Genomic DNA, 15,404 nt, shown 5'->3' with positions numbered 1-15,404 from the left:
TGCTCAAAAAGCCGACCAATCAGCAATCCGTTACCAACCCGTTGTAAAATTTTGGAAGAAATTGTGTTTGACCAAATACATTGCTATTTTACAGTAAACAAATTGACAAGACTTTCAGCACGTTTTGTAGGGAAGGACATTCAACAATCACAGCACTTATATATATGACTGATGATTGCCTGAGAGAAATTGATGATAAAAAGATTGTGGGGGCTGTTTTGTTAGACTTCAGTACGGCTTCGTTCAGTCTGTTGCTGGAAAACCTTGTGATATGGCTTTACACCCCGTGCTATATTGTGGATAGAGATTTACCTGTCTAACAGAACACAGAGGGTGTTCTTTAATGGAAGCCTCTCCTGGTTTTGTGGCTGTTGGACTTACTGAGCCAGAGATCACAGCGGGTCAAAGTAGGCCAACACAGGCTCTCCTCGGGGATGTGTTTTGTCCCCACTCCTCTACATCTTGTACACTAATAGTTGTACTAGTTCCCATCCTGACAGACACCTCGTTAAGGTTGCGGATGAAATTGCCTTGATCAGCCTGTTGCATGATGATGAGGAACACCATGGCCCGGTCCTAAATTACTTTGTAAAGTGGTGTGACGAATCACACTTGGTCATCAATACCAACAAGACCAAAGAGATGTGCATAGACTTCAGGAAGTGTACAACACCTACCTCTGCAACATCTATCAGTGGTCAGAACATAGAGATTGTAGAGGAATACAAATATCTGGGTATCCTCTTGGACAATAAGTTTCAGTGGAGTAACTGTACACACCTGATCTACAAAAAGAGTCAACAGAAACTGTACTTTCTCATAATGCTGGGCTGATAAAAATATTGTTGATTGTACTATACTGACTCTGTTTTACAAATCTTTCATTGAGAGTATTTTAACTTTTTGTATTTGTTGGTTTGGCAATGCCACCATCAGCCAGAGAAATATGCTGAGAAGGATTATCACCACAGCAAGCAAGGTACTTGGAGTCAAACAGACAGGCCTGGATGAGATCTTTAAGGTCAGGGCCCTCCACAAGGCTCCAAAAATAATTTTAGACCCAAGCCACCCCCTGTACCCAGACTTTGAACTACTCCCCTCTGGGCGCAGGTGTAGGGCACCCCTCGGCAGGAAAAACAGAACTAGACAATCATTTGTGCCAGGTGAGATATCACTCTAAATAGCTCAAGCTAATGTTCCTATCCACCCAGTAAGGCCAGCAGGCTTGTCTCTTTTTATTGGTATGTAACTTATGAAAGTTGTATTGTCAATTTGTTTTGTATTTAAACGCCTCTTTAAACGTGTACATGGCACTGCAACACAATTTCCTCATGGGGACAATAAAGTCAGTAAAGTAACAAAATCTAGGTAGAATCAGGAATTCCCAAGGGCAGCTGTATAGGCCCCTTACTTTTTTCAATCTTTACTAACGACATGCCACTGGCTTTGAGTAAAGCGTCTATGTATGCAGATGACTCAACACTATACATGTCAGCTACCACATCGACTGAAATGACGGCAACACTTAACAAAAGCTGCAGTCAGTTTCATAATGGGTGGCAAGGAATAAGTTAGTCCTAAATATTTAAAAAACTAAAAGCATTGTATTTGCTAAAAATCATTCACTAAACCTCAAATAAATGTTTTTATGAATAATGTGGTAATTAAGCAAGTTGAAGCCACTAAACTGCTTGGAGTAACCCTGGATTGCAAACTGTCATGGTCAAAACATATTGATACAACAGTAACTAAGATGGGGAGAAGTCTGTCCATAATAAAGCGTTGCTCTGCATTCTTAACAGCACTATCAACAAGGCAGGTCCCATGGGCCCTAGTTTTGGACTACTGTTCAGTCCTGTGGTCAGGTGCCACAAAGAGGGACTTTGGCTCAGAGCAGGGCAGCACAGCTGGCCCTTGGATGGACACGGAGAGCTAACATTAATAATATGCATGTCAATCTCTCCTGGCTCAAAGTGGAGGAGAGATTGACTTCATCACTACTTGTATTTGTGAGAGGTATTGACATGTTGAATGCATGGAGCTGTCTGTTTGAACTACTGGCACACAGCTCGGACACCCATGCATACCCCACAAGACAGTCCCCAAGTCCAGAACAGACTATGGGAGGCGCACAGTACTACATAGAGCCATGACTACATGGAACTCTATTCCACATCAAGTAACTCATGCAAGCAGTAAAATTATATTAGAAAAACATAAAAATACACCTTGTGGAACAGCGGGGACTGTGAAGCAACACCAACAGGCACAGACGCATGCATACAAACACACAATAACATACGCTCTATACACACACGTACACATGGATTTTGTGTTGTATATATGTGGTAGTAGAGTAGGGGCCTGAGGGCAAACGCTTAATATGTTGTGAAATCTGTTGTAAATGTATTGTAATGTTTTACAAAATGTAAAATTGCCTTAATTTTGCTGAACCCCTGGAAGAGTAGCTGCTGCCTATAATACAAATAACTCCTTCTGTTGAGTTCCCCTTCCTGACTGAGTTTCTACAAGCTTTGTCTTAACCTGAAGGTCAGCTGTGTCTGTGCAGAGAATCAGTGTTATGGTAAAGTAATGACTTACCAATACACTGCAGGGAGACTGCTTGTAATGAGCAGTAGGGACTGCAGGAGGAAATTACATCATGAGAGTCATATAAAGGTTTACAGAAGCAATACTGTATAAAAAAAGAAAATTCAATACATGAAGACTATTTTTATTTATTCCCCACCACTCAAAAAAGGTATTTTGTATTTTTAAATGTTGGTATATTTACTCCGTAAAAAAAGGTTGGATTGAATGAGATGTATTCATGTTCTCGTCACCTGCTGGTTAGCTGCCCCTGTAGAAGGGAATGAGGGTCAAAGCCTGACAGCTTCATATAGCCATCAAAGGCCAAGGAGCCTGGGTTTCTTTGTGAGAACCGAACATAGGACCCACTTGGAAACAGAGATAGGTATGGTCAGCCCCGCAAATATTATTTATGTTATGTACAAAATGTTCAACACAGAATATAATATACTCTTCTGTACAAGTGATCAGACTGCTAAACAGCAATCACTAACACAGAGAGGCAGCTGTCCACATGGAGACAAAATCACTGGGCACTTTAAACACTGCCACTTTAAATAATGTCACTTTAATAATGTTTACATATATTACATTATTCATATCATATGCATATACGGTATTTTATACCATCTATTGCACCTTGCCTATGCCGCTCGGCCATCGCTCATCCATATATTTATGTACATATTCTCATTCACCCCTTTTAGATTTGTGTGTATTAGGTATTTGTTGGGGAATTGTTAGATTACTTGATAGATATTACCGCACTGTCGGAAACAAGACGCACAAGCATTTCATTACACTTGCATTAACATCTGCTAACCATGTGTATGTGACCAATAAGATTTGATTTGAAAGTGATCACAGTTGATACTCTATGACATGTACAGTATGTGATCCTATTTCTCCTGGTGACCCACCTGCTGTATCCAATCTGCTGACAGGTGGCCCTGCCAATGTTGTCATTCCAGTTATCAGCACACACTGGCTTCCACATCTGACTGTCTGATGAGTAACTCTGCAGCACAGAACCAGACCCATGAAGGCGTACTGGAAAGTAGAGACTGATGTTAAAACAGCGTTCAGTTCAGGGAGAAAAGCATGAAGACAAAAATCATATAATTAACCATAGCAAAGTGTGAACAACCCCCATATCTACATTCATTTTAACAGTCAGTTCCTGAACACAGCGTCGGTCAACAGCACACTGTAAGTATACTCAGCAAAAAAAGAAACGTCCTCTCACTGTCAACTGCGTTTATTTTCCGCAAACTTAACGTGTAAATATTTGTATGAACATAACAAGATTCAACAACTGAGACATAAACTGAACAAGTTCCACAGACATGTGACTAACAGAAATGGAAAAATGTGTCCCTGAACAAAGGGGGGGTCAAAATCAAAAGTAACAGTCAGTATCTGGTGTGGCCACCAGCTGCATTAAGTACTGCAGTGCATCTCCTCCTCATGGACTGCACCAGATTTGGCAGTTCTTGCTGTGAGATGTTACCCCACTCTTCCACCAAGGCACCTGCAAGTTCCCGGACATTTCTGGGGGGAATGGCCCTAGCTCTCACCCTCCGATCCAACAGGTCCCAGATGTGCTCATGAGATCTGGACTTGTCGCTGGCCATGGCAGAACACTGACATTCCTGCCTTGCAAGAAATCACGCACAGAACAAGCGGTATGGCTGGTGGCATTGTCATGCTGGAGAGTCATGTCAGGATGAGCCTGCAGGAAGGGTACCACATGAGGGAGGAGGATGTCTTCCCTGTAACGCACAGCGTTGAGATTGCCTGCAATGACAACCTTCTCAGTCTGATGACGCTGTGACATACCGCCCCAGACCATGACAGACCCTCCACCTCCAAATTGATCTCGCTCCAGAGTACAGGCCTCGGTGTATTCCTTCGACGACAAACATGAATCCGATCATCACCCCTGGTGAGACAAAACCACAACTCGTCAGTGAAGAGCACTATTTACCAGTCCTGTCTGGTCCAGCGACGGTGGGTTTATGCCCATAGGCGACGTTGTTGCCGGTGATGTCTGGTGAGGACCTGCCTTACAACAGGCCTACAAGCCCTCAGTCCAGCCTCTCTCAGCTTATTGCGGACAGTCTGAGCACTGATGGAAGGATTGTGCGTTCCTGGTGTAACTCGGGCAGTTGTTGTTGCCATCCTGTACCTGTCCCGCAGGTGTGATATTCGGATGTACCGATCTTGTGCAGGTGTGGTTACACGTGGTCTGCCACTGCGAGGACGATCAGCTGTCCGTCCTGTCTCCCTGTAGCGCTGTCTTAGGCGTCTCACAGTACGGACATTGCAATTTACTGCCCTGGCCACATCTGCAGTCCTCATGCCTCCTTGCAGCATGCCTAAGGCACGTTCACGCAGATGAGCAGGGACCCTGGCCATTTGTCTTTTGGTGTTTTCCAGAGTCAGTAGAAGGCATCTTTAGTGTCCTAATTTTTCATAACTGTGACCTTAATTGCCTACCGTCTGTAAGCTGTTCGTATCTTAACGACCGTTCCACAGGTGCATGTTCATTAATTGTTTATGGTTCATTGAACAAGCATGGGAAACAGTGTTTAAACCCTTTACAATGAAGGTCTGTGGAGTTATTTGGATTTTTACAAATTATCTTTGAAAGACAGGGTCCTGAAAAAGGGACATTTATTTTTTTGCTGAGTTTATAATGATAAACATGATTGAGTGGAGACATACGGCACTGTGACTCATCTTCTCCTCCTGGACAGTCTCTGATGCCATCACACCACTGAGAGGCATTCAGACACACACCTCCCTCGCTACAGGACCTCCCCAACACACACTGGTAGGACACTGTGGACACACACACAAGACAGGGCATCACAGCTGTGACCATGACTATAAGGTTACTCTTCTTGGCCTTTTCAATGATTAAGAACTACTTGGTCATTTTCCTTTGCTTCCAGATACACCTATAAACTACGTAGACAGCTGTGTATTTGGATAGCAAGATGAATTCGCAAGTTGAATTTGCTTATGTCATCTTGTCTTTTCATAAAAAGCATATAAATAATGTCAACATTATTAATATGTCAGCTTATGTCAACAGCATCAATGGAGATACTGTATGAGAGGAGACTGTACGTACAGAAATACCAAACCAACGCTCCGGCTGCCCCAAGGAGAACTAAGACACTTAGGATTAAGGCCACAATACATTTACAGCGGCTTTTCTTCACCACTGAAAGAGATTAGAAACAAAACAACACTTAAAATACACTTAAAATAAAAACAACTAGAGGCTCTCTTGTTCTACATTTTAACATAGAACTCTCAACCCAAGACCAAGATATTTACATATCATTTGACCATTGGTTACTTTTGACACCCTGGAAACATGGAAAGGCTTGTTTTGCATTTGTGTGGCTTCAGATGTTGACTGCTACTAAGTGAAACAGTACTACTTAACACGCTATACAGTGCCTTCAGAAAGTATTCACATCCCTTGACTTATTCAACATTTTGTTGTGTTACAGCCTGAATTACAAATGGATTAAATTGTTTTTGTTTTCTCACCCATCTACACACAATATCCCATAATGAGAGTGAAAACATGTTTTTAGACATTTTTACAAATGTATTGAAAATGAAATACAGTAATATATAAATTGCATACGTATTCGCACCCCTTTGTCAATACATGTTATAATCACCTTTGGCTGCGATTACAGCTGAGTCTTTCCGGTTAAGTCTCTAGGACAGGGTTTCCCAAATTCGGTCCTCTTGACCACAAGGGGTGCACATTTTGGTTTTTGCTCTAGCACTACACAGCTGACTCAAAACAATCAACTAATCATCAAACTTTGCTGTGTAGTTTTAGGGCAAAAACCAAAACGTGCTTACCTTTAACACTGCTCTAAGAGCTTTGCACACCTGGATTGTACAATGTTTGCACAATATTATTACAAAAATTCGTCAAGCTCTGTCAAGTTGGTTATTGATCATTGCTAGACAGCCATTTTCAAGTCTTGCCATATATTTTCAAGCTGTTTTAAGTCAAAACTGTAACTAGGCCACTCAGGAACATTCAATGTCATCTTGGTAAGCAATTTGTGTTTTTGTTATTGTCCTGCTGAAAGGTGAATTTGTCCACCAGTGTCTGCTGGAAAGCTGACTGAACCAGGTTTATTTAAATTTTAGTCATGAAAAAGGGACACCTGAAACCCCACCTCTTCAAGGAATACCTGGGATAGGATAAAGTTATCCTTCTAACCCCCCCCTTAAAAGATTTAGATGCACTATTGTAAGTGGTTGTTCCACTGGATATTATAAGGTGAATGCACCAATTTGTAAGTCGCTCTGGATAAGAGCGTCTGCTAAATGACTTAAATGTAAATGTCATTTAGCAGATGCTCTTATCCAGAGCAACTTACAGTAGTGAATGCATACATTTCATACATTTTTTTTTTCTTTCCATGCTGGTCCCCCGTGGGAATTGAACCCACAACCCTGGCGTTGCAAACACCATGCTCTACCAACTGAGCCACACAGGACCGTTTATCTGTATTATTTTGTGCTTAGCTCTGTTCCGTTTCTTTTTATCCTTAAAAAAAACTCCCTCGTCATTGCCGATGACAAGCATACCCACCACCATGCTTGAAAATATGAACAATGGTACTCAGAAATGTGTTGTGTTGGATTTGCCCCAAACGTAACATTTTGTATTTAGGACATAAAGTTAATTTCTTTGCACATATTTTGCTGTTTTACTTTAGTGCCTTATTGCAAACAGGATCCATGTTTTTGGAATATTTTTATTCTGTACAGGCTTCTTTCTTTTCACTCTGTCATTTATGTTAGTATTGTAGAGTAACTACAATGTTGATCCATCCTTAATTTTCTCCTATCACAGCCATTCAATTCTGTAACTGCTTTAAAGTCACCACTTTCCTAATGGTGAAGTGCCTGAGCGGTTTCCTTCCTCTCCGGCAACGGAGTTAGGAAGGATGCCTGTATCTTTGCAGTGACTGATACACCATCCAAAAGGTAATTAATAACTTCACCATGCTCAAAGTGATAATCAATGTTTGCTTTTTTTGTGTACCCTCTACCAACAGGTGCCCTTCTTTGCAAGGCATTGGAAAACCTGTATGGTCTTTGTGTTTGAAATTCACTGCTCGACCAACGGACCTTACACTTTTAGAAAAAAGGGTTCTTTGGCTGTCCCCATAGGATAACCTTTTTGGTTCCAGGTAGAACTCTTTTGGGTTCTATGTAGAACCCTCTGTGAAAAGTGTTCTACATGGAAACCAAAATAGTAACCAAAAAGGGTTCTTCAAAGGGTTCTCCTATGGGGACAGCCAAAGAACCCTTATTGGTTCCAGATAGCACCTTTTTTTTTATAAGAGTGTAAACATAATTGCATGTGTGAGGCACAGATATGAGGTAGTCATTCAAAAGTCCATGCAACTTAGTATGTGACTTGTTAAGCAAATGATTACTCCTGAAATTATTTAGGCTTGCCATAACAAAGGGGTTGAATACGTTTTGACTCAAGACATTTCAGCTTTCTATTTTAATGAATTTTTAAAAATGTCTAAAAACATAATTCCACTCTGACATTATGGGGTTTTGTGTGTAGGCCAGTGACACAAGATCTCATGTAATACATTTTAAATTCAGGCTGTAACACAACAAAATGTGGAAAAAGTCAATGGGTGTGAATACTTTCTGAAGGCACTGTAAACCTTATAATAGCATATGACAAAACAGAGATTAAGACAACACATCTCATGGCAAAACAGATATGAAGACCAAATGGAACACCTCAAAGCTGCTCAGACAATGTTTTATAATAAACAATAGAATGCAAAAAACGACAGTGTATGAAACGTATACTGCAGATATATTGGCATTGTTTATCAACTGAGGAATATCAGCAGATGGGTAAATACTGTACCTTTTCGTACTGGGACAGGATGTGGAAATCCAGTGGTGAGCGTGTGGTGGGTGTTGATGGTCTGAGGGGTGTTCTGAGGGTAAATAGAGAGGGGGACGTTGGGCATCTGCGGGTCAGAAGTGTTTGCAGGGGGTCTTCCCTCAGCTCCCTCACCCTCTTGAAATCCATAGTTCACATACTGGGGACCTGGTGTCTGGGGAAAGCGGAGAGGAGAATTTAATTACAATGAGAGAAATCCATGCATTATTTGATACATTGGAGCAATTTGACTTGGTAACATACAGTACACATTACAACAGAAGTGTCATGTTTATCATGTAATTACCACTAAACTTCAATGATTGGTATTTCAATGTACTGTATGTAGCTGTCCATTTCCCATAGGTAATACAAAATTAGAATCCGACAGATATACACAGCATTCGGGAAAGCATCCCCTTCCCTTTTTCCACACTTTGTTACGTTACAGCCATATTAAAAAATATATTAAATAAAAAATGTCCCTCATCAATTCACGCGCTACCCTATAATGACAAAGCAAGTTTTTAGACACATTTGCACACAAAATAAAAACGAAAAAAACAAAAACACAAATACCTTATTTACATAAGTATTCAGACCCTTTGCTATGAGACTCAAAATTGTGCTCAGGTGCATCCTGTTTCCATTGAACATCCTTGAAATGTGTCTACAACTTCACTGGAGTCCACCTATGGTAAATCCAATTGATTGGACATGATTTGGAAAGGCACACACCTGTCTATGTAAGGTCCCACAGTTGACAGCGCATGTATTTTAAAAACTAAGCCATGAGGTTGAAGGAATTGTCCATAGAGCTCCGAAACTGGATTGTGTCAAGTCACAGATCAGGAATGGTACAAAAAATGTCTGCAGCATTGAAGGTCCCCAAGAACACAGTGCCCTCCATCATTCTTAAATGTAAGAAGTTTGGAACCACCAAGACGCTCCTAGAGCTGGCCGACTGGCCAAACTGAGCAATCAGGGGAAAAAGACCTTGGTCAGGGAGGTGACCAAGAACCCAATGGTCACTTTGACAGAGCTCCATAGTTTCTCTGTGGAGATGGTTGTCCTTCTGGAAGGTTTTCCCATCTCTGCAGCACTCCACCAATCAAGCCTTTTATGGTAGAGTGACCAGACAGAAGCCACACCTAGCAAAAGATACATGACAGCCCACTTGGAGTTTGCTAAGAGGCACCTAAAGGACTCTTAGACCATGAGAAACAAGATTCTCTGGTCTGATGAAACCAAGATTGAACTCTTTGGCCTGAATGCCAAGCAGAATGTCTGGAGGAAACCTGGTACCATCCCTACGGTGAAGCATGGTGGTGACAGCATGCTGTGGGGATGATTTTCAGCGGCAGGAACTGGGAGACTAGACAGGATCGAGGGAAAGATATCCTTGATGAAAACCTGCTCCAGAGTGCTCAGAACCTCAGGCTGGGGAAAAGGTTCACCTTCAAACAAGATAATGACCCAAAGCACACAGCCAAGACAATGCAGGAGTGGCTTCGGGACAAGTCTCTGAATGTCCTTGAGTGGCCCAGCCAGAGCCCGGACTTCAACCCAATCGAAAATCTCTGGAGAGACCTGAAAATAGCTGTGCAGCAACGCTCCCGATCCAACCTGACAGAGCTTGAGAAGATCAACAGCATCCTCCCAGAAACCCTAGACCCACTCCAATTCGAATAACGTCCCAACAGATCCACAGAATACGCAATCTCAATCGCAGTCCACAGCGCCCTTTCCCACCTGGACATAAGGAACACCTATGTGAGAACGATATTCATTGACTACAGCTCAGCGTTCAACACCATAGTACCCACAAAGCTCATCACTAAGCTAAGGACCCTGAAGGGCCGCCCCCAGGTGGTAAGGGTAGGCAACAACACATCTGCCATGCTGATCCTCAACACTGGGGCCCCTCAGTGATGTGTACTTAGTCCCCTACTGTACTCCCTGTTCACCCACGACTGCGTGGCCAATCACGACTCCAACACTATAATTTAAGTTTGCTGACGACACAAGTGGGAGGCCTGATCACCGACAATGATGAGATGGCCTATAGGGAGGAGGTCAGAGGACAACAACCTCTCCCTCAATGTGAGCAAGACAAAGGAGCTGATCGTGGACTACAGGAAAAGGCGGGCTGAACAGGCCCTCATTAACATCAGCAGGGCTGTAGTGGAGCGGGTAGAGTTTCAAGTTACTTGGTGTCCACATCACCAACAAACTATCATGGTCCAAACACACCAAGATAGTCATGAAGAGGACACAACAAAACCTATTCCCTCTCAGGAGACTGAAAAGATTTGGCATGGGTCCCCAGATCCTCAAAAAGTTTTATAGCTGCACCATTGAGAGCATCCTGACCGGTTGCATCACCGCCTGGTATGCAACTGCTCGGCATCTGACCGTAAGGCGCTACAGAAGGTACATCACTGGGGCCAAGCTTCCTGCCATACAGGACCTATATAATATGCGGTGTAAGAGGAAAGCCCATAAAATTGTCAGAGACTCCAGTCACCCAAGTGATAGACTGTTTTCTCTGCTATCGCACGGCAAGCGGTGCCGGAGCGCCAATTCTAGGACCAAAAGGCTCCTTAACAGATTCTAACCCCAAGCTATAAGACTGCTGAACAATTAATCAAATGACCATCTGACTATTACATTGACCCCGCTCAATTTGTTTTGTACATTGCTGCTATTCGCTGTTTATTACCTATGCATAGTCCCTTCACACCTACCTACATGTACAAATTACCTCAACTAACCTGTACCCCAGCACAGTGACTTGGTACCAGTACCCCTTGTACAGTTGAAGTCAGAAGTTTACATACACTTAGGTTGAAGTCATTAAAACTTGTTTTCAACCTCTCCACAAATTTCTTGTTAACAAACTATAGTTTGGAAAGTTGGTTAGGATATCTACTTTGTGCATGACACAAGTAATTTTTCCAACAATTGTTTACAGAGAGATTATTTCATTTATAATTCACTGTATCACAATTCCAGTGGGTCAGAAGTGTACATACACTAAGTTGACTGTGCCTTTAAACCGCATGGAATATTCCAGAAAATTATGTCATGAAACCCTGTATAAAGTCTGTAGACATTTAGTGGAAGCCATAGGTATTGCAATCTGGGATGAATTTTTATATGTAGACTCATAGACTTGCATTGGAAAGGCCTGTGATCTCCACCAAAAATTATTTCCGGATGGATTTTCCTTGGGTTTTTGCCTGCCATATCAATTCTGTTATACTCACAGACATTATTTTAACAGTTTTAGAAACTTCAAAGTATTTTCTATCTAATTCTACTAGTTAGCTAGCTTCTGGGCCTGAGTAAGAGGCAGTTTATTTTGGGCACATCAGTCAGGCAGAAATTCAATATACTGCCCCCTAGCCCTAAGAAGATAGGCTAATTGACATCATTTGAGTCAATTGAAGGTGTACCTGTGGATGTATTTCAAGGCCTACCTTCAAACTCAGTGCCTCTTTTTCATGGGAAAATCAAAGAAATCAGCCAAGACCTCAGAAAAAGATTGTAGACCTCCACAAGTCTGGTTCATCCTTGGGAGCAATTTCCAAACACCTGAAGGTACCACGGTCATCTGTACAAACAATAGTACGCAAGTATAAACACCATGAGTGTACGCAGCCGTCATACCGCTCAAGAAGGAGACACGTTCTGTCTCCTAGAGATTAACGTACTTTGGTGCGAAAAGTGCAAATCAATCCCAGAACAACAGCAAAGGACCCTGTGAAGATGCTGGAGGAAACAGCTACAAAAGTATCTATATCCACAGTAAAACGAGTCCTATATTGACATAACCTGAAAGGCTGCTCAGCAAGGAAGAACCCACTGCTCCAAAACCACCATAAAAAAGCCAGACTGCGGTTTGCAACTGCACATGGGGACAAAGATTATACTTTTTGGAGAAATGTCCTCTGGTCTGATGAAACAAAAATAGAACTGTTTGGCCATAATGACCATCGTTATGTTTGGAGGAAAAAGGGAGACGCTTGCAAGCCGAAAAACACCATCCCAACCGTGAAGCACGGGGGTGGCAGCATCATGTTGTGGGGGTGCTTTGCTGCAGGAGGGACCGGTGCACTTCACAAAATAGATGCCATCATGAGGCAGGAAAATGATGTGGATATATTGAAGCAACATCTCAAGACATCAGTCAGGAAGTTAAAACTTGGTCGCAAATGGATCTTCCAAATGGACAATGACCCCAGGTATACTTCCAAAGTTGTGGCAAAATGGCTTAAGGACAACAAAGTCAAGGTATTGGAGTGGCCATCACAAAGCCCTGAGCTCAATCCCATAGAAAATTTGTGGGCAGAATTGAAAAAGCGTGTGCGAGCAAGGAGGCCTACAAACCTGACCCAGTTACACCAGCTCTGTCAGGAGGAAAGGGCCAAAATTCACCCAACTTATTGTGGGATGCTTGTGGAAGGCTTCCCGAAACATTTGACCCAAGTTAAACAATTTAACGGCAATGTTACCAAATACTAATTGAGTGTATGTAAACTTCTGACCCACTGGGAATGTGATGAAAGAAATTTAAGCTGAACTCAGTATTTCTCTATAATATTTTTCTGACATTTCACATTATTAAATAAAGTGGTGATCCTAACTGACTTAAGACAGGGAATTTTTACTCTGATTAAATGTCAGGAATTGTGAAAAACTGAGTTTAAATGTATTTGGCTAAGTTGTATGTACATTTCCAACTTCAACTGTATATAGCCTCGTTATGGCTACTTAAAAACATTTTTTTAACTTTAGCTTATTTGGTAAATATTTTCTTAAAATCTTCTTGAACTGCAGTGTTGGTTAAGGGCTTGTAAGTAAGCATTTCACGGTAAGGTCTACACTTGTTGTATTTGGCACGTGACAAATAAAGTTTGATTTGATCTGCAGAGAAGAATGGGAGAAACTCCCAAATGCAGGTGTGCCAAGATTGTAGCGTCATACCCAAGAAGTCTTGAGGCTGTAATCGCTGCCAAATGTGCTTCAACAAAGTACTGAGTAAAGGGTCTGAATACTTATTTAAATTTGATATTTCCTTTTTTTATATACATTTGCAAAAACTTCTAAACCTGTTTTTGCTTTGTCATTATGGGGTATTGTGTGTAGATTGATTGGAAAAAAATCTATTTAATACATTTTACAATAAGGCTGGAACCTAACAAAATGTGGAAAAAGTCAAGGGATCTGAAAACTTTCCCAATGCACTGTATAACTGAAGTTACCTGGTTATTGTTCATGTCGAAACCACTTTCAATATGCCGATGAGATATTATCAAATCTGAAAAAGGTTGAAGAAACTTTTTAGCCACAGTAAAACATTTTTTTATCAAGTTAATACAACAACAACGTCATATAAATGTACAGCAAAGCTTTGTAAAACAGTTTTTATTTTTTATAGTAGATTCAATTTGAGTTTTTACCTTTTTCCTTTACCAGATTTACATTGGATTAGTTCAACTCTTGCTTTTGAAAACTGATTTGATGTCCTTTCTTCTTATTCTCTCTTCCTCTAACTCAGTCCATTCTCTCTTTACTCCTTGCAATAAACAGCCATGACCACACCTTAGCTTGTGTGAACAGTCTGACCTGTAGGGCGGTACAAGTTTTAAAGCTGTAACAACAAATCAAATCAAATCAAAATGTATTGGTCACATACACATGGTTTGCATATGTTAATGTGAGTGTAGCGAAATGCTTGTGCTTCTAGTTCCAACAGTGCAGTAATATCTAACAAGTAATCTAACAATTCCCAACCACTACCTAATACACACAAATCTAAAGGGGTGCATGAGAATATGTACATATAAATATATGGATGAGCGATCGCCGAGCGGCATAGGCAAGGTGCAGTAGATGGTATAAAATACAGTATATACATTTACATTTACATTTTAGTCATTTAGCAGACGCTCTTATCCAGAGCGACTTACAAATTGGTGCATTCACCTTATAATATCCAGTGGAACAACCACTTTACAATAGTGCATCTAAATCTTTTAAGGGGGGGGTTAGAAGGATTACTTTATCCTATCCCAGGTATTCCTTGAAGAGGTGGGGTTTCAGGTGTCTCCGGAAGGTGGTGATTGACTCCGCTGTCCTGGCGTCGTGAGGGAGCTTGTTCCACCATTGGGGTGCCAGAGCAGCGAACAGTTTTGACTGGGCTGAGCGGGAACTGTGCTTCCTCAGAGGTAGGGAGGCGAGCAGGCCAGAGGTGGATGAACGGAGTGCCCTTGTTTGGGTGTAGGGCCTGATCAGAGCCTGAAGGTACGGAGGTGCCGTTCCCCTCACAGCTCCGTAGGCAAGCACCATGGTCTTGTAGCGGATGCGAGCTTCGACTGGAAGCCAGTGGAGAGAGCGGAGGAGCGGGGTGACGTGAGAGAACTTGGGAAAGTTGAACACCAGACGGGCTGCGGCGTTCTGGATGAGTTGTAGGGGTTTAATGGCACAGGCAGGGAGCCCAGCCAACAGCGAGTTGCAATAATCCAGACGGGAGATGACAAGTGCCTGGATTAGGACCTGCGCCGCTTCCTGTGTGAGGCAGGGTCGTACTCTGCGAATGTTGTAGAGCATGAACCTACAGGATCAGGTCACCGCCTTGATGTTGGTGGAGAACGACAGGGTGTTGTCCAGGGTCACGCCAAGGCTCTTAGCACTCTGGGAGGAGGACACAAGGGAGTTGTCAACCGTGATGGCGAGATCATGGAACGGGCAGTCCTTCCCCGGGAGGAAGAGCAGCTCCGTCTTGCCGAGGTTCAGCTTGAGGTGGTGATCCGTCATCCACACTGATATGTCTGCCAGACAT

General features: G+C 42.2%; 1 protein-coding gene across 1 annotated transcript in view; it reads right to left on the bottom strand.

The window, feature by feature from the left end:
* Positions 1-15,404, bottom strand: part of LOC106567922 (transmembrane serine protease 2) — a 40,568-nt gene that overhangs the window by 11,509 nt on the left and 13,655 nt on the right. The window contains exons 2-9 of the mRNA XM_014137816.2: positions 14,023-14,188; positions 13,825-13,880; positions 8,540-8,732; positions 5,729-5,821; positions 5,317-5,433; positions 3,510-3,639; positions 2,844-2,957; positions 2,602-2,642 (exon numbers count right to left, since the gene is read on the bottom strand). Coding sequence (XP_013993291.1) covers positions 2,602-2,642; positions 2,844-2,957; positions 3,510-3,639; positions 5,317-5,433; positions 5,729-5,821; positions 8,540-8,732; positions 13,825-13,839 — 703 coding nt within the window. The 5' untranslated portion in view covers positions 13,840-13,880; positions 14,023-14,188. The remainder of the gene's footprint in view (positions 1-2,601; positions 2,643-2,843; positions 2,958-3,509; positions 3,640-5,316; positions 5,434-5,728; positions 5,822-8,539; positions 8,733-13,824; positions 13,881-14,022; positions 14,189-15,404) is intronic.

This window comes from Salmo salar, chromosome ssa13, assembly GCF_905237065.1.
Source record: "Salmo salar chromosome ssa13, Ssal_v3.1, whole genome shotgun sequence".
NCBI classification, from domain to species: Eukaryota; Metazoa; Chordata; class Actinopteri; order Salmoniformes; family Salmonidae; genus Salmo; species Salmo salar.
This window is presented reverse-complemented; position numbering and strand designations above follow the sequence as displayed.